Genomic DNA, 21,523 nt, shown 5'->3' with positions numbered 1-21,523 from the left:
TAGAAGAGATGCAGGCAAGAACCAATGTAGGGCAGAGCAGCTAAAAACAGAAAAAAGGAGCAAAGAAGGTTACAGCAGCAGAAGGGCAAGAGCAAGAATGCAAAGCAATGTTAAAACACTCTTGGGCACTGAACTTGACTTCTGATTTGTACAAACACAAGCCTCTTCAAAGTCTAGCTCCAAATACACAAGACCAAGGCCAGAGAACACTAATGGGGTATTTTTATGGAATGATGTAGAACTCCTACTGTACTTTATTTAGATTTGAGAGGTCCTTTCTTGTATTTTACACTTAGTAGTCTTGGTTAGAACATTATTAGACATATAAAACCATCTCTAGGAAGCTGAAGCATCTCTAATAAGTTAGCTGGCAAAGGATGGCCAGAATTAAATTAATTATCCCCTATTCCATATATATATATATATATATATATAAAAAAAACAAGCTGTGCCATCACAGGTTTGTCAACATTAATGTAAGTCTAAAGCATCTGGAAAAGAGAAAGGATTGAACCAGTGCTGTATACACTGTATGCACCTACCCTGCAAAGAACAAACTTTATTAATCCCATTCTGGTTTCAGGTTAAAGAAAGAATGATGGTATATAAATATTGCTGTGATCTTGGGAAGAAGCCACTCTGCAGAATAATATCAAAAGAAGTTACTAAAATCAGCTAAATGTTTATTTGATGCACTTACAAAAAAAAAAAAAACAAACAAAAAAACAAAAAACAACTCCAACAAATTTAGCCAAGTGTTGGGAAGCAAATTTCAAAAGTCATTTAGTGTTATATATAGAATCAAAGAGAACACATCTTGACAATATTCTGACTTGGGATGCTCAAGACACTCCTGATCTACTAAAAAAAACAAGTAAATACTGTCAGTTTGACATTCTTCTCTCCCCACGCCACCCGCAGTTGAACCTAGTCAGATACTAAATACAAGACTGCCTCACAAATTAAATATAAACTTCTAGTAAGAAATTATTAATTTGAAGGTAACAGAAAATGTTGAAGGGCAAAGAAAAATGGCTACATCCACAACAACATCACAAAGTACATATTTCATAATCACTATCACTTTTATCAGCTTGCTAACTCTGAGCTATTTTATTTGTAACTATAGGATTGTCCCCATGTTCCTCCACTTCCCAATAAAGCTTTCTTAGGCAGAAGGAGTGCTTCTTACTATAAACACCTCACTGATATTCTAGGCAAGATAATTTACCAACTGCCCCCCAGAAACAACTGGAACACTTTCTTAATCCTTGCAACTCCTTTGCATCTCTCTTGAACCAGCTTCTCAGACAACTGTTTGACCACAAAAGAAAAAACAATACTTGCTCTTCACAGAAAAGCAGCTGTTAAGCTTTACTACTTTGCCAACTTTTGTCATTTCATTGCTTAGGTTTAGCTCCTCCTGAAGACTCCCACAGACTTTTCTCCGAAAATTCCTTTCAAGGAGAATTAATTAGAAAACCTAATGTAGTGTTTTTATCTGCATGTTTCTAAATATGTTCTTAATTTAGAAAATACTAATCTCACTTCATAAAATATAACTCCTGAGAATGAAGCAAGTCACTCCGACTTCAGTCATCAGCACAAACAGACCTAACAGAACAGCCCAGGCCTCCAAAAACACTCAATGCTTAAGCCACTCGCATCGTGACATGTCCTTTAACAAGCCCTAAACACTATGACATCCTGGTAGTAAAGACTGAGAACTCCTGAGATCTCCAGTACCCTTAAACTACCTCTTTCTTTCAAAGAACAGCCACTAGAACACTCATTTGCTGAAACTACTCAATATATCAACTGGATAATCAGCACCACTATGGGAAGTATGTAATACTTCCGATACAGCAGATGTGTCTAAGTACATTCTATTTATTACAATAAAAACATTGTCAAGATCTACATACAGAGAGGCACAATATGGCTTATTTTAAAATCATGTACCATACTCAAATTAGAAGCCTATTTCTAGACTCCTCTGGCTTCAGCTACAGATTAGGCCATCTCTGGGAAGAGTAACAAAGAGATCACAAATTATTTCATTTCTTCCCCCAACACCCTAAATTATTTCTAGGTACACTATGCCAAGGATGTATCTTCGACTGTACTTTAACATATACTTCAATCCAGCTTGCTAAATGTAACTGAGAGCTCTACTAAACAGCAAGCTGACATGCTTGAACCTCTACCATGTTAAACTACTTAACTGAGCAAAATTATCAGGAAACACTCCCTCCGTTGTGCCCATCATGCCATTCCTTCCAACAACTTGTACACTGGCTTACTATCTTATACCAGGAACCAGTTTCTGGACATGCAGAATGCTACAGCTCTGTACTCACCTACAAAATGCTCTATTCCCTTTTATAGTTACAAGCTTACAAAAACTGAAAACAGAAAACACTTGTGGGACATTAGCAGCAATTTTCACAGAACAAAGTTGTCACCTAAAGAGATGGGTTTACATAACATGCTCTTAGAAGGGACAAAGGCAATTCGCCTTCAACTTTATCTCATAATTAAGTTCCAAGGACAAGTCCACCCCAAAGAGCAGATACCAAGCTTGGAAGAAGAGGAGCTCTGAACTAAGCTGTGAGAGACAACTTCCAAAAGGAAGAACCGAGCTTGTCCTGGTGGCTAAATATTACCTTTGGGTAGAAAAACAAATGCCGCTTCAGTTGAAAATTTAGGAAGTTGCTAAAAGACACAAATGCAAAGCACAGCCTCAGCTTCGGCAATTCTAAGCGAGTTCTGCTGGGTAACAAGAAAAGGTTCAGAAGATCCACCTCAGCAGCTGCTGTAGTAACAGGGGGAGGCTGACACTCCTGTTTCAGGAGTAACACCCCTGTACATAAACAGCTTACATTAGTTACTCTAATTTCAAAACCCACCTTTTTCCTCCAAAGGTTTAACCCTTTTACTAAAGCAGGTTGCAGATGGGGTGAGGAAGGGAAAGAAACCAGAACACCCTTTTCCAGCCAGGGGAAGACTCCGAGGAGCCACGTACCAGCAGAAACACTCCTTACCCAGACCTCGCGCGCTGGAGGTACGGGAGGCTCCCTGGAAAGCTGAAGAAGTAGGAGTAGGGAGTACTCAAGATGGGTCACATATGAAAAAAGGAATTACATCACGGGGAAAGCAGTTTTAAGCCACTTGTTTTACTCCGGTTTCTGATCAGCCTCTCGGGGCGGGGGGGGCTAAGTGGGGGTGGTGGGACAAGGGAAACGAGCGTGAACACGCGAATGTCACCGCCTCGCTCGCTTCCAACCCGCGCACACCGGGTCGAAACGAGTCCGACCCACCCACGGCGGAGCGGGCCGGCGGCGGGCCGGAGCGCCCGCCAGCCTCCGGTGAGGCGGTGGAGCCGCAGCGCGGGCCGGCCCCACGCCCCCGACACGGAGGCGGCCGCTCCCCGCGGGAAGGGGCGTGGCGCGTGGGCGCCCAGCGCGCGGGGCAGCGGCTGCCCGGCTCGCCAGGCAACGGAGGGAGGAGGAGGAGGAGGAGGAGGCCGGCGCTGCGGGGCGAAGGAGGAGAGCGACGAGGCCTGGGCCCGCGGAACGTGTCCCGGGGCCGCAGGGAAAAGGGACGTCCTGAAAGAGCGGCGCCCCCCGTGCGAAGGGAGGCGGCGGAGCGAACCGCGGCGGGGCGAGGCCCCCCGGGGAGGCTGAGGGGAAGGGCCCGGGTCCCGCCGGGATGGCAGCGGGGCACCCTGGGCGCCGGGGGTGGGGGCCTCGGGCGCGGCCCCGCCTTACCTCCCGCGCGGCGGCGGCTCCTGCCTCGCCTGCAGCGAGCGGTGCGCGGTGCGCAGCCCCAGCCCCTCGCGCCGGACGCCGCGGCCCGCGGGTGGGGAGGCGGTGGCCGAGCTCGCCCCAGCCCCGCACTCTCGCCCCGGCCCCACCCCTTCCCTAGCCCAGCGGCCGCCATTGGCCGAGCCGCGTCCATCCGGAAGGCCCCGCCCCCCCGAGACCCACGGCGGCCAATCCTCAGCGACCACCCGTTCGCCTTCGCTACCGGTCTTAAAAAAGGGCATGGTGGCTCCCCCATTGGCTGGGGTTTAACCCATGCCTCCAGCTTCCTATTGGCTTCTATCGCTTGCAATCTTCTCCCCGCCGGCTTTCTGATTGGCCTTCTTTAAGACCATGGGGGCACGTCACCCTCCTGCTTCTTGCCCTTAGCCGCCGCTGAAGGAGACGGGATTGGCCGGGGTGCAGGAGTTGCCGCTTCTCATTGGCCGTTAGGCAGCACGGGCTCCTTCCTCGCGCGCTATGTGACGCCGACGTGATGACGTCGAGAGCGGCCTGGCCTGGTTCCCAAGATGGCGGCGCGCAGGGCGCGGGGGTTGCGGTGTCGTTAGAGGCTCCGCGCTCCGGTGGGGCCTCCTCCCCGCGCCTGGCCTGTGAGTACGCCGCGCACGTGTGGGGCCGCGCGGCGCCGGCCCCTGGGGCCTCCGTACTCTTCCTCGGCCGGCCGCTGGCGGGAGCCGGGGCCTGAGGAAGAGGGGAAGGGAGCGGAGAGGCTGGGGCGGGAGCGAGCGAGCGAGCGCCTCCCCGGGCACCGGCAGCCTCGGCGGCAGGCGGGCGGGCGGGCGGGCAGCCTCTGGGAGGTGCTGGGCACACCCCGCCGGTTTGGAGCTCTAGGGGACGGGAGTGGGCTCTCAGTGGGCTGGTTCGTGTAAGGTAGGGTGGAAAAACACCGGGATTAGGCTACGGAGATCGTCTGTTGGGTGCGTGGAAGGTCAGAAGCAGGACTTCCATCGCTCTTGTCGGCCGTTACGGTTTGGGGTGCTTGAGCTAGTTCCTTTAGGATGCTTTCGGTTATTCTAGTTTTGAGTTCAAAAATACTTTCGCCGCGTGTAGTAGCAGCTGTTGCTTCGGGCGATTTTAGTACTAATTGGGTTTTAAACTGTTCAGAGTTTAGGAGGCAAAATAGCTTGTGAGGAAGAAGAACCGTAACTGCTGTAGAAAGTAACGTTTTTTTGGTAAAGACGTTAAGAACGTGTGGTCGTGGCAGGGTGCTTATTGGTTGCTTCTTGAAATAGTTTTAAGTAGCTATTTGCTTATTTGTGGTAAAGGTTGGATTGGTCTGTGACTGGTACCATCAGTTGTGAAGGTTCTTCCAAAACCAATGTGAAACAAAGACGGTTTCCTTTTTTCTGAAAAAGAGAAACTTCGTGAAGTTGATCAGGATACCGATCACAGGCATCGTTTTTCTAGCAGTTCATGTGAGCTTGCTTCCGTTTTCAGAAAGGAAACATCTGGAGAGTTATAACAGTTTAAAATTAAAAGTTTTGAGCTTGGGTCTTCCTCTGACAGTTTTGCTTAATCTATTGCATCGTAATCATTATTTGTTAAGTGAACTTTTGCAGGTGACTGGAGTAATTTGAGCATAGTATTTGTAATTTATTGAATTACTCTAAGAATGGTCTTGTGCATGAAAGAAATAAAGGCAGTGAAACAACCTCCATTCTGTCTGTAAATTAAGGCATGGCTGAACGTCAGTCGTACACACCAGAAAGTTGCCTGTAGAGCTTGGTGATGTACATACATTGAATATACATACACGAAGTGCTGGTAAAGTTATGAATAGTGAGTTGATATCCCTCCCAACTTTTAAAATCTTGCCATCACTGAATTGGTTTTCCTTATTTTATGGACAGAATAAGTGAAAGTTGTTCTACTGAGAACTGATAGAGCTGATAATGCATTCTTGAAGCTTCTTTATTAAACAGGTAATAACAAAGATTACCAGTGTCTGTTTCTTTGAGGTGACTTTGTGGTAATATGGAGAGGATAAGGGCAAGGTTAAATATTGTTTGTCTTTGAGTGTAGAAAATGTCCCTTCTAATGGGCAAGGCTAAACCCACCTTCCTCTTTACTCATCTTTGAGCAGGCGGGGGTGGGGGGAATCCTTTTTTTAAGAGTTCCTTTTGTCTTAAAGGTTCTGAAGCGACTCTCTGAAGACTTCCTTTTTGAAAACTTAAAAAGCAAGAACAATTCTGTTTTAATAAATGAAGGAGAATAAGGAAAATTCCAGCCCTTCTGTAAACTTGGCAAACCTGGACCATACAAAGCCATGTTGGTACTGGGATAAGAAAGATTTGGCACATACACCGTCACAGCTAGAAGGGCTTGATCCAGCTACTGAGGCACGATACCGCAGGGAAGGGGCCAGATTCATATTCGATGTGGGAACACGTTTAGGGCTGTATCCTTTAAACTCATGTTACTGTGAAATGTCTTTGTGAATGGGGACTTTCTGAATGAATCTACAGGAAATGTCACGTGCTCAGTTAGCTGTTCAAATATTTCTTAATCATTAATCAAAAACCTCCTTGAGTTTGCTTTTGAGGTAACGTGTTCCTGCACAGTTTTTATCATTTTTTATTCATTGGATGAACAACATTTCAGCTGAAACATTTTGGCAACAGAGAAGATGATATAGAATTGTCAATTAAGGATGACTTTTGGCAGTTGTGAAACTCAGTGTTTTAGTAGATGAATCTATGTAACTTGTCAAGTCTTGCATTTAGCATTCAATTTCCTATATTGGATATTGCAATTCAATATTTTGTCTCTGAGGCTTATAACCTCTACCTCCCCCCTCTTGCTGGGTTTTTTTTGTTTGTTGCTTTTTGTTTGGTTTTGGTTTGGGTTTTTTTTTTTTGTTTAGATTGGGATTTACAACTTTGTATATATTAGTAAATTCCATTCTCATAGACTGCCACTTAAACTTCTTGCTTCTTATTATATTCCTATGCTTCTTTTAATCCCCTCAGTTCTTTGTTTAATAAAACCTGGTGAAGATGAAATTTTACTCTTATTAAAGAGTGGGGAGTGTGTTCAGAGTTTATTTCCCTTTGTAGATATGACCTTTCTCCTCACCAGCATTTTAACGTGAAATGATAATTGTTCTGTTCTTTTCTGTACTTATTGTGGGTTTTGATCTTCTCTGAAGCAGGTGTGATTTAACATCAGGATGACCTTGCATGGATCTTCTTATAAATGTGATGGTGACTTTGCACGCTTCCAGTAAATGCTTCTGGGCTGAATCATATTTACAGAACCATAAAGGGGTTTGTGGCATTTTTTCCCCTAAAGCTCCTGTTTTGCTTTTGTTGTTTTGTAGCTGGTCACTGAACTTGAGGTACTTGATAAAGCAGAATATGTATTTTCCTCTGTGCATGTTTGGTTTTAAATTTGTTTTATGTTTGAAAGTCCTTATACTGCACCACAGACATTATGATACTCTAGCAACTGGAATAATTTATTTCCATCGGTTTTATATGTTTCATTCCTTCAAACAATTCCCAAGATATGTAAGTATTTACAGTATTGATGACCTTGTACAGTGATTGCACTGGGCATGCACTATTGAAATGGTGCTAAGTCACTTGGGTACTACTGCTGGCCACCACTCTCAAGGAAAAATACGTGTTTTATCTTTAAATCGTAACAGCTTAAAATACACTGTTCTTGTTTGGCTGTACATTTCTGTTCAGGCTTAGAAACACACTGCAGTTATGTCTGAAGATACTGTTCTTTAGAAGTAACAGCTATAGTGCTGGTGCTCCTGTATTGGCTAAAAGAAAAAAAGAAGTGCAATAGCATCTTAAGACTCCTTGATAGTTCAGGTCAAATTCTGCTTTGGGTGTCTGACCTTGAAATGAAGCTGTATAAAAGACAGTCCTCCAAATTCTATAGTTTTTCCTTTGAGAAGGTAAAGGTTTAAATTAACATCATAATAAAATTAGAAATTAATATGCTTGCTAAGTCCTTACAAACTTTCACAGAACTGTTAATGGAAACTGACAGTGCTTTTACAGTGTTAGACTATATTGCATATGTACATGCAGACAACTTCTTGAAAGCACTTTGTTTTTTAGGTGACAGGAGCCTGCTGTCTCTTCCTAGCAGGAAAAGTTGAAGAAACACCTAAGAAATGTAAAGATATAATTAAAACAGCTCGTAGCTTGTTAAATGATGTACAGTTTGGACAGTTTGGAGATGACCCAAAGGTAAAAACACTCATGTTGAAATTGATTTCATCCTATTGCTCAAGCAAAGTGGCATACATTCCTAAGAGCACTGGCCAATTTTCAGTTGTTCTAATTTTAACTATACATTCAGCAGGCATTTATGGCTCTTTTGGGTAATGTGATAGATAGGCTACTGGGATAACTGTATAAAAAGTTTACATTTGATTTCATGTCAATTCTGATGTTATTTTGCAAATTAAAGTAAATTTGAGTAATTCTGGTTAGAGCTAGAAGTGTCACCAAGATGTAAATCATATTTGACAGTCTTAGTGTCATTTTAGGAAGCAATAGCAAATCTTAAGTCAAAGAACTGAATCTCAAAAGTATTGAAGTTTCCTGTTTAGAGTATTTGACTTAGCAAAACTGTGTTTCTCGAAACTTGCTCATTATAAATAATAGCAGAAGGATCTGAAACTCAGGAGAGGGATGTTGTGACAGCTTACCATTTTGTTGCAATTTTGTTTATTTGGCATTTTCATGCTGTGTCTGGTTTTGTTCTTTCCTCCATGAAGGAAAACAATCTTAAACACCATATCCCCTCTCCTGACTCCAATTAATGTGAAGGAAAAGTATCTGAGTTTACAATAATGTTTGAAGTTAGAGAGATTTCTGTTCCTCTCAGGGGCAAAAACCCTAATCAAGCAAAAGCAGACGAGCATATTTGCCTGGAGATGTGTGCAGTCATGCTTTATATCAGCATAAAGTATTTGTGCTGGTACTTTATGTGAGTAAAAGAAGGAATAATATTGTGGTTACCCTGTAACATTCTCTAGGAAGAAGTGATGGTCCTTGAAAGAATCTTACTACAAACAATAAAGTTTGATTTGCAAGTGGAACATCCATACCAGTTTCTTCTCAAGTATGCCAAACAACTCAAAGGTAAAATATTACAGGGTGAGCAAGTAATACCTGTTGTTAATTTTCAGAACTTAATTTACATTAACAGTGCAAGAATACTCTATTCCATCCTGTTTGTCCGTCCTAATTTTATTTCTTGTAACTTTCCTGATTGTTTTTCAGGAGACAAAAATAAAATTCAAAAACTGGTTCAAATGGCATGGACATTTGTTAATGACAGGTAAGACACTCCTACAAAACCTTTTGAAAGTGAAACGCTTTCTGTTGCTTACTTCAGTCTGTGATTAGGTATTTCTTTGACACGTTTCTTTTCTGCTTGTTACATGTTTTCATGGTCATGTTCATCAGCATTTCTTCCATCATCACCATGATAGTTCCATTGAGTGGGGAATCTAGGATAAGTATAGAAGTAGACCATTAAGACCTTTGCAGTTTTGAGGTAATGATTTAGTGCTGCATTAAAAAAAAGTTCCTGTTTGAAAGAGCCAAACAAAACTATAGAACTCCAGGATAAAAGCTGACTTTTTGCCCAGTCTGAGAAACATGGCACTTCCTGGGTGAAGCTGCCACTTCCCAATTCCATTGTGTCGGTCAATACTATTTTTTTTTATTTTTTTATATATATTTTTTTTTTTTCAGCAGTGCTTTGGTAGAAGTAACCTAGCCATTAAATTCAGAGAGGAATACAGGTTTTAGTGCTAAATTTCCAATTTCTTGAATTTTGTAGTTGCAATATAAGGATCACATCACTTAACAGGAGTGTGTGTAGAAGCACTTTTCATGTGTAGTGTGGCACTGAAAAAAAAAATGCTCACCCCAAAAAACCCAAATCCAAACCAAAAAACCCCACCAAACTACTCAATACACTGTAGCCTTGTTGAAGAGGATTCTGCGGAGCTGGGCAAGTTAATTGAGCAAGGATGGCTAAATGTAATTTTTAATTTCTGTACAAAACTGGAAAAAAAAGTGTGAGTGGCCTGACTATCCAGAAATGCTTTCAGTCATACCTGCAGCAATAGAACACCATAAAAAAATACATGCATTTTTTTATTTACATGCCTAATTTGTAGTACCCCAGTGTGGTCCACTTTCTGTAGATACCACCTAAAATCTCTAAATTAATTTGAGCCAAAGGTTGTTTAATGTATTTGGATGTCAAGAGATGTTCACTTCAGCTGCTGTCAGTCTTTTGGGTGTTGATCTTACAGGTTGAACAAAAAGTATGGTTTGACTGTCACTGCTGAGTCTGCCAGGGAGAACTTTAAGGACATAATAAAGACTTAGCTGGCTAGCTGGAGCTAAAAGTCTTTAAGCAGATTGTTACAGAGTCTGTGGAGGTAAAGTTAAAGGAAAACAAAAAGAGAAAACCTGATCTTGTAATTTAAAATTAATACTGGAAAACAGTAACTTTGATTATGACAGGAACTTAGTTAATATCAATAATACCAGTTGTCTTAGCATTAGCTTTATGAGAAGCTATTCAGGAGAGAACCTTTTACAGTTTTTACAGCTTGATCTAAAACTTGCATTGTGCTTTACAAGTTCATGTTAGCTGTTCAGGGGAGAGGGGGATGAGTAGTATTTGTTTACATTTTATAGCAAAACATTGGGAAACTCCAAATGTGCTTGTCATTCCCTAACCACTGTCATGCAGTGACAGCACACTTATGTGGAAATAAGCATGAACACTATATTTAGTTAACACTGCAGGTGAGAATCAGTGGAAAGTAGCTGCCCCTACTTGGAATATAATGCTGTCTTTTCCTTCTTCTTCCACACTCATATAGTTTTATGTTTTCTACTTTTCAACTCTAAACTGGATGTTCTAAGTGGTGCTTTGCTTGTATAGACATATGTCCTCTGAATTACCTGTGTAAAATTACCTTGTTTCATTATAGCAGTAGTGCAGAAACAGTTATGTAAACTCTTCGGTTTAACAAGGATCTTAATTTTAGTTGTCTCAGATGTTAAAGTGTTGTGGGAATTTATACCATGTTAATTATAGCTGTTGTACATTGAAGTGTTGTACTGTGACAGAGATCTTCACGGTTGTGGGGGTTATTTATTACTACTATTATTTATTTTTATTCCAGTCTCTGCACCACACTGTCACTGCAGTGGGAACCTGAGATCATAGCTGTTGCAGTTATGTACTTAGCAGGCCGTTTGTGTAAGTTTGAAATACAGGAATGGACATCAAAACCAATGTACAGACGATGGTGGGAGCAATTTGTCCAAGATGTTCCTGTTGATGTTCTGGAAGGTATGAAAAACATTTGCCATAGATGGAGGAGTATTTCCTTTAACTGTGTGATCTAGGTCATAAGTAAACGCAAACTGCTTTCTATCTATTTAGTCAAAATAATCATGCGTAGAGTATATAACTCAGGTCACATGTGCTATGCCTTAACCAGGGTTTAAATTAAACTGATTAGACTGACTTAGTCTGCAGGCACACTTGGGTATCATGACAAGTCTTTTGGTCTGTATTTCCTTTATGATTTGTTTAGTTTATAACACAGCTAATTAGCTGCAAAATTGTCATGGTGTGTGTTTTCTATTGTTCTAATTATTCCCTTTTCCCCATTTAAAATAAGAAATCTGGTGAACACTTGAACTAATGGAGCCTGATTTCCAGGGGTCTTCTCACTGATGATTGACCTCTTCAACTGAATTATGCTAGGTTGTTTTTTGATTTTGTTTTTTATGGTGTACCGTGACTGAGGAACAGATTATGGGGTTGAATTCTGATGGGATGAATTACGAATCTTTGTCATCAATACAGATATCTTGGTAATATTTCATTTGTGTGTATATATTGCTTACATTTACCTGCTGCTTGTACTTTTGAGGGAGAGAGCCCCAGGAAGTTCGTAAAATAAACCTAGACCTTTCTTGACTCTTGTTAATTAAATAGTGATTATGTGGTCACTGACTTGTCTTCATTAAAATTTTTACTGTCTTAGCTGGTATAAATGTCAGGCAAAGCAAACTTCTATAAATTGCTTTAGAAGCCTTTAAAAATTTATGTTTATCACAGTCTGGCATGGGGTTCTAAAAATTTGTTAAGTGGAATACTATGTGTTGCTCTTGAAACTTTTAGGTGAATATCCTACAGTTCTGAAGATTTCTTAGACGGTTACTTGCTGTGTTTTTATTGTGGCTTTTTTTCAGAGTTCCTTCAGTTTCAGGTAGATCCTTTGTTGAATCCTCATCAAAGAAGGTTGTAGAATGGGCATTTCTCCAGTTTCTGCTACTGCATCAGTGAATGCTCATGAACTCATTTAGCTTTCCTAGAAAGGTTTTCTTTTCCTCGAGTGCTGCTCTTGCATCTGATTATCAGTTGGTCCTACATGTTTCTTACAGCCTCGAGTTGCTAATGTGTTGGAAGAATTTAGTACTAGCCCTTTACTTAGTTTTCTAAAACTCTTCTGACTGGCCTAACTAGACATGTAAGTTTTAACATGTAATCTTCTTTCCCTCACTTTCTTACTGTATTACTACCCTGTTGTTACACAGTTACTTGGCTGTCCAAGTGCACAGTAATGATGTGGTATATTAATACCAAGACACTTTGTTCTTCTTCTGGAAGGTGTGCATCTACATCTACATGTTGTTCAGCATAGGCAGAAGAAACTCTGAAATGCAAATATAAATAGAAAAATAGGCTGTTTTAAAAGAGTTAAGCTGAGTTTATAATTGTATATTAAATGTACACTTGTACATTATGGGTGTATAATATTTTGGAATTTTTTATTATTTTTTTTTAAGACATCTGTCATCAGATCCTGGATCTATACTCACAGGGAAAACAGCAAATGCCCCATCATACGCCTCACCAGTTGCAGCAGCCACCATCTCTTCAATCTACACCTCAGACACCTACGGTGCAGCAGTCACAGCAGTCTCAGGGTTCAGAGCAATCACAGACTCAGCAGCAAAAAGAGTCGCAACAGTCAGCGCAGCAGCAGCAGCAGCAGCAAACGCAAGCACAGCAATCTAAAAAGCCCTCTCCCCAGTCAAGTCCTCCTAGACAGATTAAAAGACCGGCAGTAAGTTTAACTTTGAACTGTAACTTGCATTTTATTTTCAAGCTGATCCGATATTCATTTGATTTGAAGCCTGCAGTGTGCAGCAGACTTGCATTTGCTTTAGGAATGAGCCTGGCAATTAATTTGATATGGTAGACTTCTGTTGGTTATAGGGCAAGGTATGTTAGTGTAGATAGTAAACTGTTCACCGGTTATATGGCAAGTATGTTAGTTTTGGCATACCACATTTGTATAGCACTTGAGGCAAAACTAGTGGAGGGACTTTTTAAGTCAGTATGACCTATTAAGATTCTAATTGTTTGTGGTTCTGTACTATCAAGTTCTGTTGTTTCTGCTGTTAAGCAGGCTTGATTTAGGGAAGGTCTCTTGTGCCATACCTGAATGTAGATGTGCATAATGCTGATGAAGACGCTATTTCACTCTGGTCTTTGGTTACAATTCTCTTACTTTTAGAAGTCACCATTCTATGTATGTCAAAATTTTAAAATTCTTAAAATCTTTCAAAATAATCTAATAACAATAGAAGCCTATAAATGTATCATACATTGAAGTCTCACTTTGTCTGTATTATCACCCCGTCATTGAAAATAAAAAAGCAAATTAGCAGTTGCATAATATCACAAGTACTCAGAGTGCTTTCCCACAATAATCAAATTCAGCTGAAGCTTTTGATCTTTAATCTGCACTTTTTGTTGTTTGTTTGGTGAGGGGTTTTTTTTCACTTGTATGTTATATTAAAAAAAAACAAAAACAAACAAACAAAAAACCCAACCCACAACCGAAAAAATGGAAACAAAAAACCAACCAAACAAAATAGGGGCTAAGGTGTTACGCAGATTTTCTCATATGTACTTAGTAAGAAGAGTGTTTTGAGAAGTAAAACGTTTGGACCAAGTCCATTTAGAAAGTAAATTTTGTATCGCTTTTGCACCTTTTTCTCTAACTTGTAATTAATGCATGCCCAAATTAGAGAACAGACATCAAGGAAAAAACAAAACCAAAACAACAACAGAAAAAACAACCCAAAAAACAGGAAGAAGCAACAAATGATAGAATGAGATAGAACTGGAAGAGTGCAGCATCTTTCTGATAGCAGCTTCCCAAAAAAAGAGAAGAATGTAGTGCTGTAAAACTTGGTCTCTTGTGATTGCAGAACATATCCTACTACTAGAGGGAAAAATCTGTGCTGAAATTTATAATTCTTGCACTGAACTTCGGAGTTGTTTAGGATAGAAAGCTGATAAAATTTGTTAATTAGGTTGGAAAATTGGGAGAGCTCTTTATTGTCAGTATTTCTTTTCATACTTCTTTTGCCATTGGCATAAATTCTGCTTGCATGGGTTGTTAGATCTGTTGGGCAATGAACTTATCTTCCCTACCCCACCCACTCTTCCCTCTCCCCGCCCCCACAGCAAAAATGCCTGAAACATCATTGAATCATGAATGGTTTGGATTGGAAGGGACCTTAAGATGTAGTTTCAATCCCCTGCCACAGGCCAGGTTGCCCAAAGCCCCATCCAGGCTGGCCTAGAACACTTCCAGGGACTGGGCAGCCACAACTTTTCTGGAAAACCTGTACCAGTGGAAGTGAATAGTGCAGATAAAAAGGTGTAAGTCCTGGTACATCATAGGCGTCCAGAACAGATATAAAGCAAAGGTGACTCAATAGCATTTAGCAGGACAGCACAGACAGCATGAATTTGAGAAAAGCAAATGTGATGGTCTGAAATTGTTTGTTCTCCAGAAAGCAGTCTAGGGGAACAAGATGTGTAGGGCCTCTAAAATGTTCTTCAGTTAGATGTACCATAAACCTTACTTAAAATGTTTGCCTCCTATAAATAGGGCTTTGTGTGACTTCTCCTTTGGTTTGTACAGAACATAAATACACTTTGTTCCTGGATGCTGTATTATCTGTTTAAAAGAACTCGTATAACTCCATTACCTTCTACTGAGCCATGATACTTTCAACTAGCTGAGGCATTGGCCTATGACTTACAGGCTTATACCAAATGTCTAAAGTATCTGCACATCCTTTACATCTCTAGTAGTGAGGAGCACTTTAATGTTCAGTTGTCTTCACTAAAAACATACCCCATTTACATCTAATGATTCACCAGTATTTAGTTTGGTTAAACTAGGAACTGTTAGTGGGAACAGTTTCAATGCATATGGGAACAGCAGTGAAAGAACAGCTCTATTGAGGTATGGATTTAGCTAATTAAATAACAATCAGCATGCTAATGGATAATGTTGACCCTGGGATGTGATGGCTGGAGCAGTACAGTGCAGTGCAAGGACCAAAAAAACCTTCATCTCTTGGCAGCTGCCATTATTAGAGAAGTGGCTTAATTTTTATATGGTTTGGTTTTGTTGCTTCTTGATTAATATTTTTTTTTCCTTTAGCTTAAATGCGATTTAAACTGATGCATGGATTTCTGTCACATGAGATACTTGGCTCCTGTTGCTTCTTCCGTTCTAACAGTGTACCTCAGTGACATTATTTTCTGAACACTGCTTCATGTTAAGAAATGCACAATAATGGAATTACTTGTCTCTTGAAACAATTAACTGACTTCACAGAATGAGTGATTTTTGGGAATGTTGCAGTACGTAGTGAAGACTTGCTTCTGTTTGAACGTGCAGAGAGATCTGATGTTTGCATGCAGTTTTACAGGCAAGGAATTTAGTGCTAGAAAATCAAGAAATGACCACCCAGCAAAATGAAGGCAATAGATGAGTTTGTGAGAGTCATCAAGAAAAGTATGTGTGTTTGGAATGGAAAGGTAAAGATTGTCCTTGAAAAGCAAGACAGCAGCCAGAAAGAAGGTGGCTGGAGATGAATTGAAATGACTGTGAATATGAGAATGAGGTAGCCACAAGCAGGCCTTTGGTTCCTTTATATTGGACAGCAAAAATCTTGAGAACACTCATCAGAATTAAGGAACATTGTTCAAGTTGGACTAAAATACATGTTCCTTCTTGCTGTGGAAAGTAATGTGATGGGGGCTGAGCAACAGTTTGTGAAGGTAAAGCCACTGGAGGTAAACAGTCCCTTAAAAAGAACCCTTTCATTCAAAAGACAGAGAAGCCATGCATCATTAATTTTAAATATGTTTGTAATTATGCTTATTGTACTTAAAATTTCAGTGAGGTTTCTTTTCTCAAAGACCATCACTAGCCATCTCAGCTGGACTAAGTAAGCTGGAAAGACTTCTTGCAACAAAACAACAACAACAAAAAAGCAACCAAAAATTTGGGATTGGAAGGATGATGGGAGGTTTTATGGGTTTTGCTCAGTATGCATAAAGTTTATTTTCTAGCATAGTATTTGGCTTTTATACAGTGCCTTTCCATCTGAAGGCTTCCAAAATGTTTTACACTGAGCAATACTTTCACTACCCTCCTGTCCTGGTAAATAAAGCATAAAGGCCCAAAGTGATTTTGGTGAAAGTTGCATGACAGGTCAAAACAGAATTGGGAATGGAGTCCAAGTCTCTTGCTTTCAGCTCAGTGAGCAGTGTACCGGACTGTGACGTACGTGCAGTGGATGATAAGTAAGTAAATGAGATGCAGTACTCAACAGTGAAAACAGCAGCAAAATGCTGTATCTAAAATACCTGCTTTTTTTTTTTTTTCCTCCAGTCTTATTCATTCTGTCAGTTAAGCTAGGCTTTCCCGATGTGATTTGACTTTGTTCAGTGTTTGTGTTGCATCTGTCTGAAGAGACTGGACATTATTAGCCTCCTGATAAAAAGACAGGCATAAATAAAGGGTTTGTCCTGCCTCTTTTTATGGAAGGGAGGAGGAAACTGGTTCTGAGTTGGAAACCGTTTCTGTTTTAGTCAGAACCGTACAAATACTTCTCAGCAGGTTGCAAGTTGTTTCCTGTTTTGCTCACTTACTACCATTTTAAAATGCTTTGTATTTTGCAAAGGTCTTATTTCCATTATTTTATTTTTTTTCTTAACAGGCTGTATCTCCAAAAGAAGAGACAAAGACACAAGGTAAAGGATGATATTCTATATTGCTTGCATTTTACTGTTTTAACCAAAGTAATTTGCTGATGTACATTTAAGTTTGTTTGCTTACAGCCTTGGTAGTTTGAAACTATTTTGAGCCTAATGATGTGTCTTTAAATATATACTGTAACTATAAATGTTCCTTTAAATATAAACTGTAACTTAAAGTGTTCTTAAGTGCAAAACTTGAAAAAGTGGAGTATAACTTTTTCCCAAGCGCAGCCCCTTAATACAGTCTATTCAGTAGAATTCTTGCTAGCCTACTTAACTCACAGTGTATAACTCCGTGCATCATTTGGAGTAGTTCTTCAGCAAATGGTAGGACCTTGAAGTAATTGAAGGTACCATGTCATTAAATAGCTGCACTAATGATATGTCTGTTGGTAGTCAAGTGACATTTGTAATTAGTTGTTGGCATGGCTGCCAGTGAAAAGTATTTCATATCAATAAATAGTCTAGATTAAGAAATGCTTCATTGCAGTGATCACATCTAGTTCTTTGTGTTTAGGGGGTTTTCTTCTTCTTAGGGGGTTTTATTTCTAGACACATGTTCCCTTAGCAGAAAATAGTTCAATATTTTCTTAGATTTGGTTTAACTATTTACAAGTTATGGTTTTGTGCTAGAAAAATGTATATATGCTCGTCTTCACTTATCTACTGTTATTGGACAACTTATCCCTAGTTAAAAAATACACAGCTTGAACTTATAGGCATGTATTCTTTAGAAGACTTCTGTGTAATGCTTGATGCCACTTTATTTATGCACAGGTCTTTAATTTAGCTTCCTTTTATTAAACGTAGCTAGTATGTAGGATTTCCACTGTACTTTTGCATAGTGTAATATGATAATCATTAGTGTGAGACCAGAGTTGGAATTTGGAAAATATTGCAAAGCAGTGCCCAATTAGGAACTTCCAAATGTTTTTTAGAAGCACCACCATCTAAAATTCCTAAAATTGAAACTTCACATCCACCAATACCTCCTGCACATCCACCTCCAGGTAAGCTTTCATTTTCTTATACACATTTGCTCTTGCTGTTAATTGCCTTGCTTTTCATTCAGATGATAGTCAGTGAGGGGGCAGGGGTTGTTGACTTGATTAATCAGTTTGGCAAGTAAAAGTAGGTAAGCTCTAGAGGGAATCTGAGCTTGGTAGCACAGGCTTTTCCATACAGACGCAAAGAAGTTGTGATGGAAACAAGACTGTACTAGGTGGACAAAGGCAAAACAGAGTTGTGACTGTTAAAGGCCTAGAAGACTATAATTGCCACTGGCAGGCAAAAAAGGGACTTTCGTGCTCAAAAGGATGGCAGATGCCATATTACATTACTAAAGTAGCTTCCAGTTGTCCTACAGAAGTCCTCCATGTTACATCCTTAGTATAGAAGTTCTGCAGGTGTGTAACTTCTGAACAGTAAGGGGGATGATTTCTTTCCTGTCTCCCAAAAGATGGCTTGTATATGCCAGAGAACTTAAACATTGCACACGTCTTATGTTTGCAAAATGAATTGTACTGTTATAAAAATGTGCTTCCAGTGACTTGATGCATTAGCTGTCCTTCCAGTGACCCTTAAATATGACATAAATATTTTATGAAGCGTGGTCCATAATGTAACTCTAAGATGACAGCTTCTAGTAGGGAACTACAAGAGAGAATAAATGCTCTGAAATATAGTAAGACCATTTTTCCTGTTTGTTAAAATCAAATTAAGAATGAAGGGGTTCTTCTAAATACAGTGTTCTTTATTCCTTCAGTTGTTAAATCTTGAGTGCATCCAGAATTATTCTGAAAATAAGCAAATGGGGAAATTGCTGCCTGCTATAATTTGGGAACTACAAGTCATTGAAATCATAGGTGCCACAGCCAGCGTACCCACCTTGCGTGATCTAATTATGTACTTGTCCCAGGGGGCAATTTTGCTGTTAAACTTAGGGCTGTTTAGATAAGGTAAATCCTATGCAGGCAGGTAACGAATTTTTTTTCCCATGTTATCTAAAATTTTCTTCTTAAAATTTATACAAGCAAATCATTGTATAAGCATTGAAATATTTTAAGAACAGTCTTTAGAGGCCAACTGATTGTTTTTGGGGGCTCTGAGGAAAAATCAGGTAAAAATCAAGAATGCTTATTGACTAGATGAACAGAAGTTCTATAAGGTGGATTTCTCAAATTCCGTTTAGCACTGTCAGCTTAGTCATTGTATGTCACTGGAAATTACTGCCCTACATCTGCTTCTAAATAACTTTTACTGAAGAATGTCTTAGATTTTATATATACAAAGCAAGGTGGATGTCAAGATGACCTAAACTCTTGTTGGGCATTTTAATACTGACTGTATGACCATAGAGAGATCTTGCCATTAGGTCAGTCTTCTCATTGTGGTATTCCTTATTTTATAATGTCTGCATCAAGAGGAAATAAAATAACTTGGATTTTTATTTAAGGAGAAGACAGCTTAAAGCATGTTCTTCACAGAAATGGCCAAGTATAGTTCTGTAAATTTCTGACCTTTTCATGAACTTCCCTAGACTGTCAGGTAAGGAGTTCCCTGAAATCAGTGGAACAAAGCTGATAAGATTTCATGTCCCAGGCAACCTGTTGCTCTTTCTTACTTACCCTCCAGTTTTCATTTTATAAACAGGTTTAGAACCAAATGTTAAAGTCTTGAGACTTTGGACTGTATTCTCAAATGATTTCCAAATGTGGGAGGCAAGTGAACTGCAGAGGGTAATCCCAGGCCAGCTCCTGGAGTATAAAAGAGGAAGAAAGGAGTCCTTCTTCTGGACTAAAGAAGATTGAAGCATGATCAAAGGAATTTTGGTTTCTTGGGTCCCATGACTTTTGAATCTGTTAGTTGTGATTCTGTCCATCCAGTCTGCTTTCTGCTGGCTGCAGAACAGTATTTAAATTGTAAGAAAATAGTAGTAAGAAAAGATGTATTTAAGTTTTAGAATGGGAAAAGCTGACCTTGGATCTTTGTTAGGCAGCTTAATTATTTTCTGGTGGCATAAGGTCTGACTGAATATCACATGGCATTCAAAGACTTGGAGAATTGAGTCCTTTTTTGATATGTTAACTGGAAGAAAAATACAAAGTATTCAGGAGCTGTTATAGCCACTGTCCTTCAAACAAATGAATGAAATTTTCTTTTCCAGAGCGCAAGCCTCCTTTGACAACTGCGGTTTCAATGGGAGAAGGAGAGCAATCTACTACTGTGGACTCAGTAGATATGCCAAAGGTCCAGATTCCTCCTCCTGCTCATCCTGCCCCAGTACATCAACCTCCACCTCTGCCGCATCGTCCCCCGCCCCCACCCCCCACCAGTTACATTACAGGGATGTCTACTACAAATTCCTATATGTCAGGGGAGGGTTATCAGAGTCTTCAGTCAATGATGAAAACAGAAGGACCAACTTACGGAGGCTTACCACCAGCCTATGGACCACCAGCTCATCTACCGTATCATCCGCATGTCTATCCTCCCAACCCTCCACCACCAGTTCCACCTCCACCCCCTACTTCTTTCCCCCCGCCCAATATTCCACCTCCTACTCCAGGATATCCTCCTCCACCCACATACAACCCTAATTTCCCACCTCCAAGACTGCCTCCAACTCATGCAGTACCACCTCATCCGCCTCCAGGGCTGGGAATGCCACCAGCCAGTTACCCCCCACCTACTGTTCCCCCAGGTGGACAGCCACCTGTACCACCTCCAATTCCACCACCTGGTATGCCACCTGTAGCAGGACTTGGACGTGCTACGTGGATGAGATAGCATGAGGTAATTTGCACGATACCCATTTCTAGGCAGGAGTAGCTAGCCAAAACCTACATTGTAAAGATGAAGAGGAGGGTAATTTGTATAATTTAGACGAAGAAATGAGAAGGTGAAATGAAAATTTAGCTGATCTGTTTGCAGTATTGTTTATGGTGAGTTATATAGGCTTCTAGATTTTAATCAGCTTTGCAGTATCCTAACTTTATACATTTGACTTAAGTTTAAATTGTCTTGAGTTATTCCAGCACTGGATTACTTTGTACTAGCAAAACCAGCCATATTGGCTCAATTGTATCAGCAAGAAGAAAATTTCCTTCTAGAAATCAGTGCCTATTTTTGCCTATCAAAATAGCCAGATACCATGAAATCTGATACGTAATAAGAAACTTTTGTGTTTAGCAGTTAAAACAACACAATGTCAAGCGTAAAAGCTACTGTATTTAAGAGAGATTCTGAGTGCTAGCTGACTGGAATCATTTTGAGGTGTTGGCCTTGCTGATATTTTTGGTTTGGAATGTACTGGTATCTTAAAGTATTGTATGTTTACACCTATTTGCAAATTCCTGTACATAATATATATATTTTGTAAGTGTGAAAGTCTGAATGTAACGGCCTACTGTGATGAACATCCTGGTTATAAATGGGACTACCTTGCTCACATCTACTCAAATAAAATTGGTTCTGAATTTAGTGGATTTCCAGGTTTTTCCTATTAGTTCAGAATTCATAACTGTGGTACTTATTGCAAGATATTTCAG

At 40.2% G+C, this 21,523-nt stretch overlaps 2 protein-coding genes across 3 annotated transcripts in view; one reads left to right on the top strand and one right to left on the bottom strand.

Moving 5' to 3' along the window:
- Positions 1–3,905, bottom strand: part of SETD3 (SET domain containing 3, actin N3(tau)-histidine methyltransferase) — a 62,682-nt gene extending 58,777 nt beyond the window's left edge. Inside the window, exon 1 of one of the 2 annotated variants that reach the window (XM_065685396.1) lies at positions 3,771–3,905. The gene's annotated coding sequence lies outside the window, so the exon portion shown is untranslated. Of the gene's footprint in view, positions 1–542; positions 611–3,770 lie in introns of those variants that run through there. The other variant, XM_065685395.1, reaches the window with a different exon arrangement.
- Positions 3,906–4,226: 321 nt separating this feature from the next.
- On the top strand, positions 4,227–21,455 carry CCNK (cyclin K). The gene is made up of 11 exons (XM_065685398.1): positions 4,227–4,414; positions 5,956–6,222; positions 7,252–7,333; positions 7,901–8,032; positions 8,827–8,932; positions 9,074–9,131; positions 11,005–11,174; positions 12,683–12,963; positions 16,934–16,967; positions 17,912–17,983; positions 20,140–21,455. Exons 2-11 carry the CDS (start codon positions 6,026–6,028, stop codon positions 20,760–20,762), a joined length of 1,755 nt encoding a protein of 584 aa, XP_065541470.1. The 5' UTR covers positions 4,227–4,414; positions 5,956–6,025; the 3' UTR covers positions 20,763–21,455.
- The last annotated feature ends 68 nt before the right edge of the window (positions 21,456–21,523 follow it).

This window comes from Lathamus discolor, chromosome 6 (genome assembly GCF_037157495.1).
Source record: "Lathamus discolor isolate bLatDis1 chromosome 6, bLatDis1.hap1, whole genome shotgun sequence".
In the NCBI taxonomy this organism is placed as follows: domain Eukaryota; kingdom Metazoa; phylum Chordata; class Aves; order Psittaciformes; family Psittacidae; genus Lathamus; species Lathamus discolor.
Note: the sequence above shows the minus strand (reverse complement) of the source record. Positions and strands in the feature narration are given on the sequence as shown.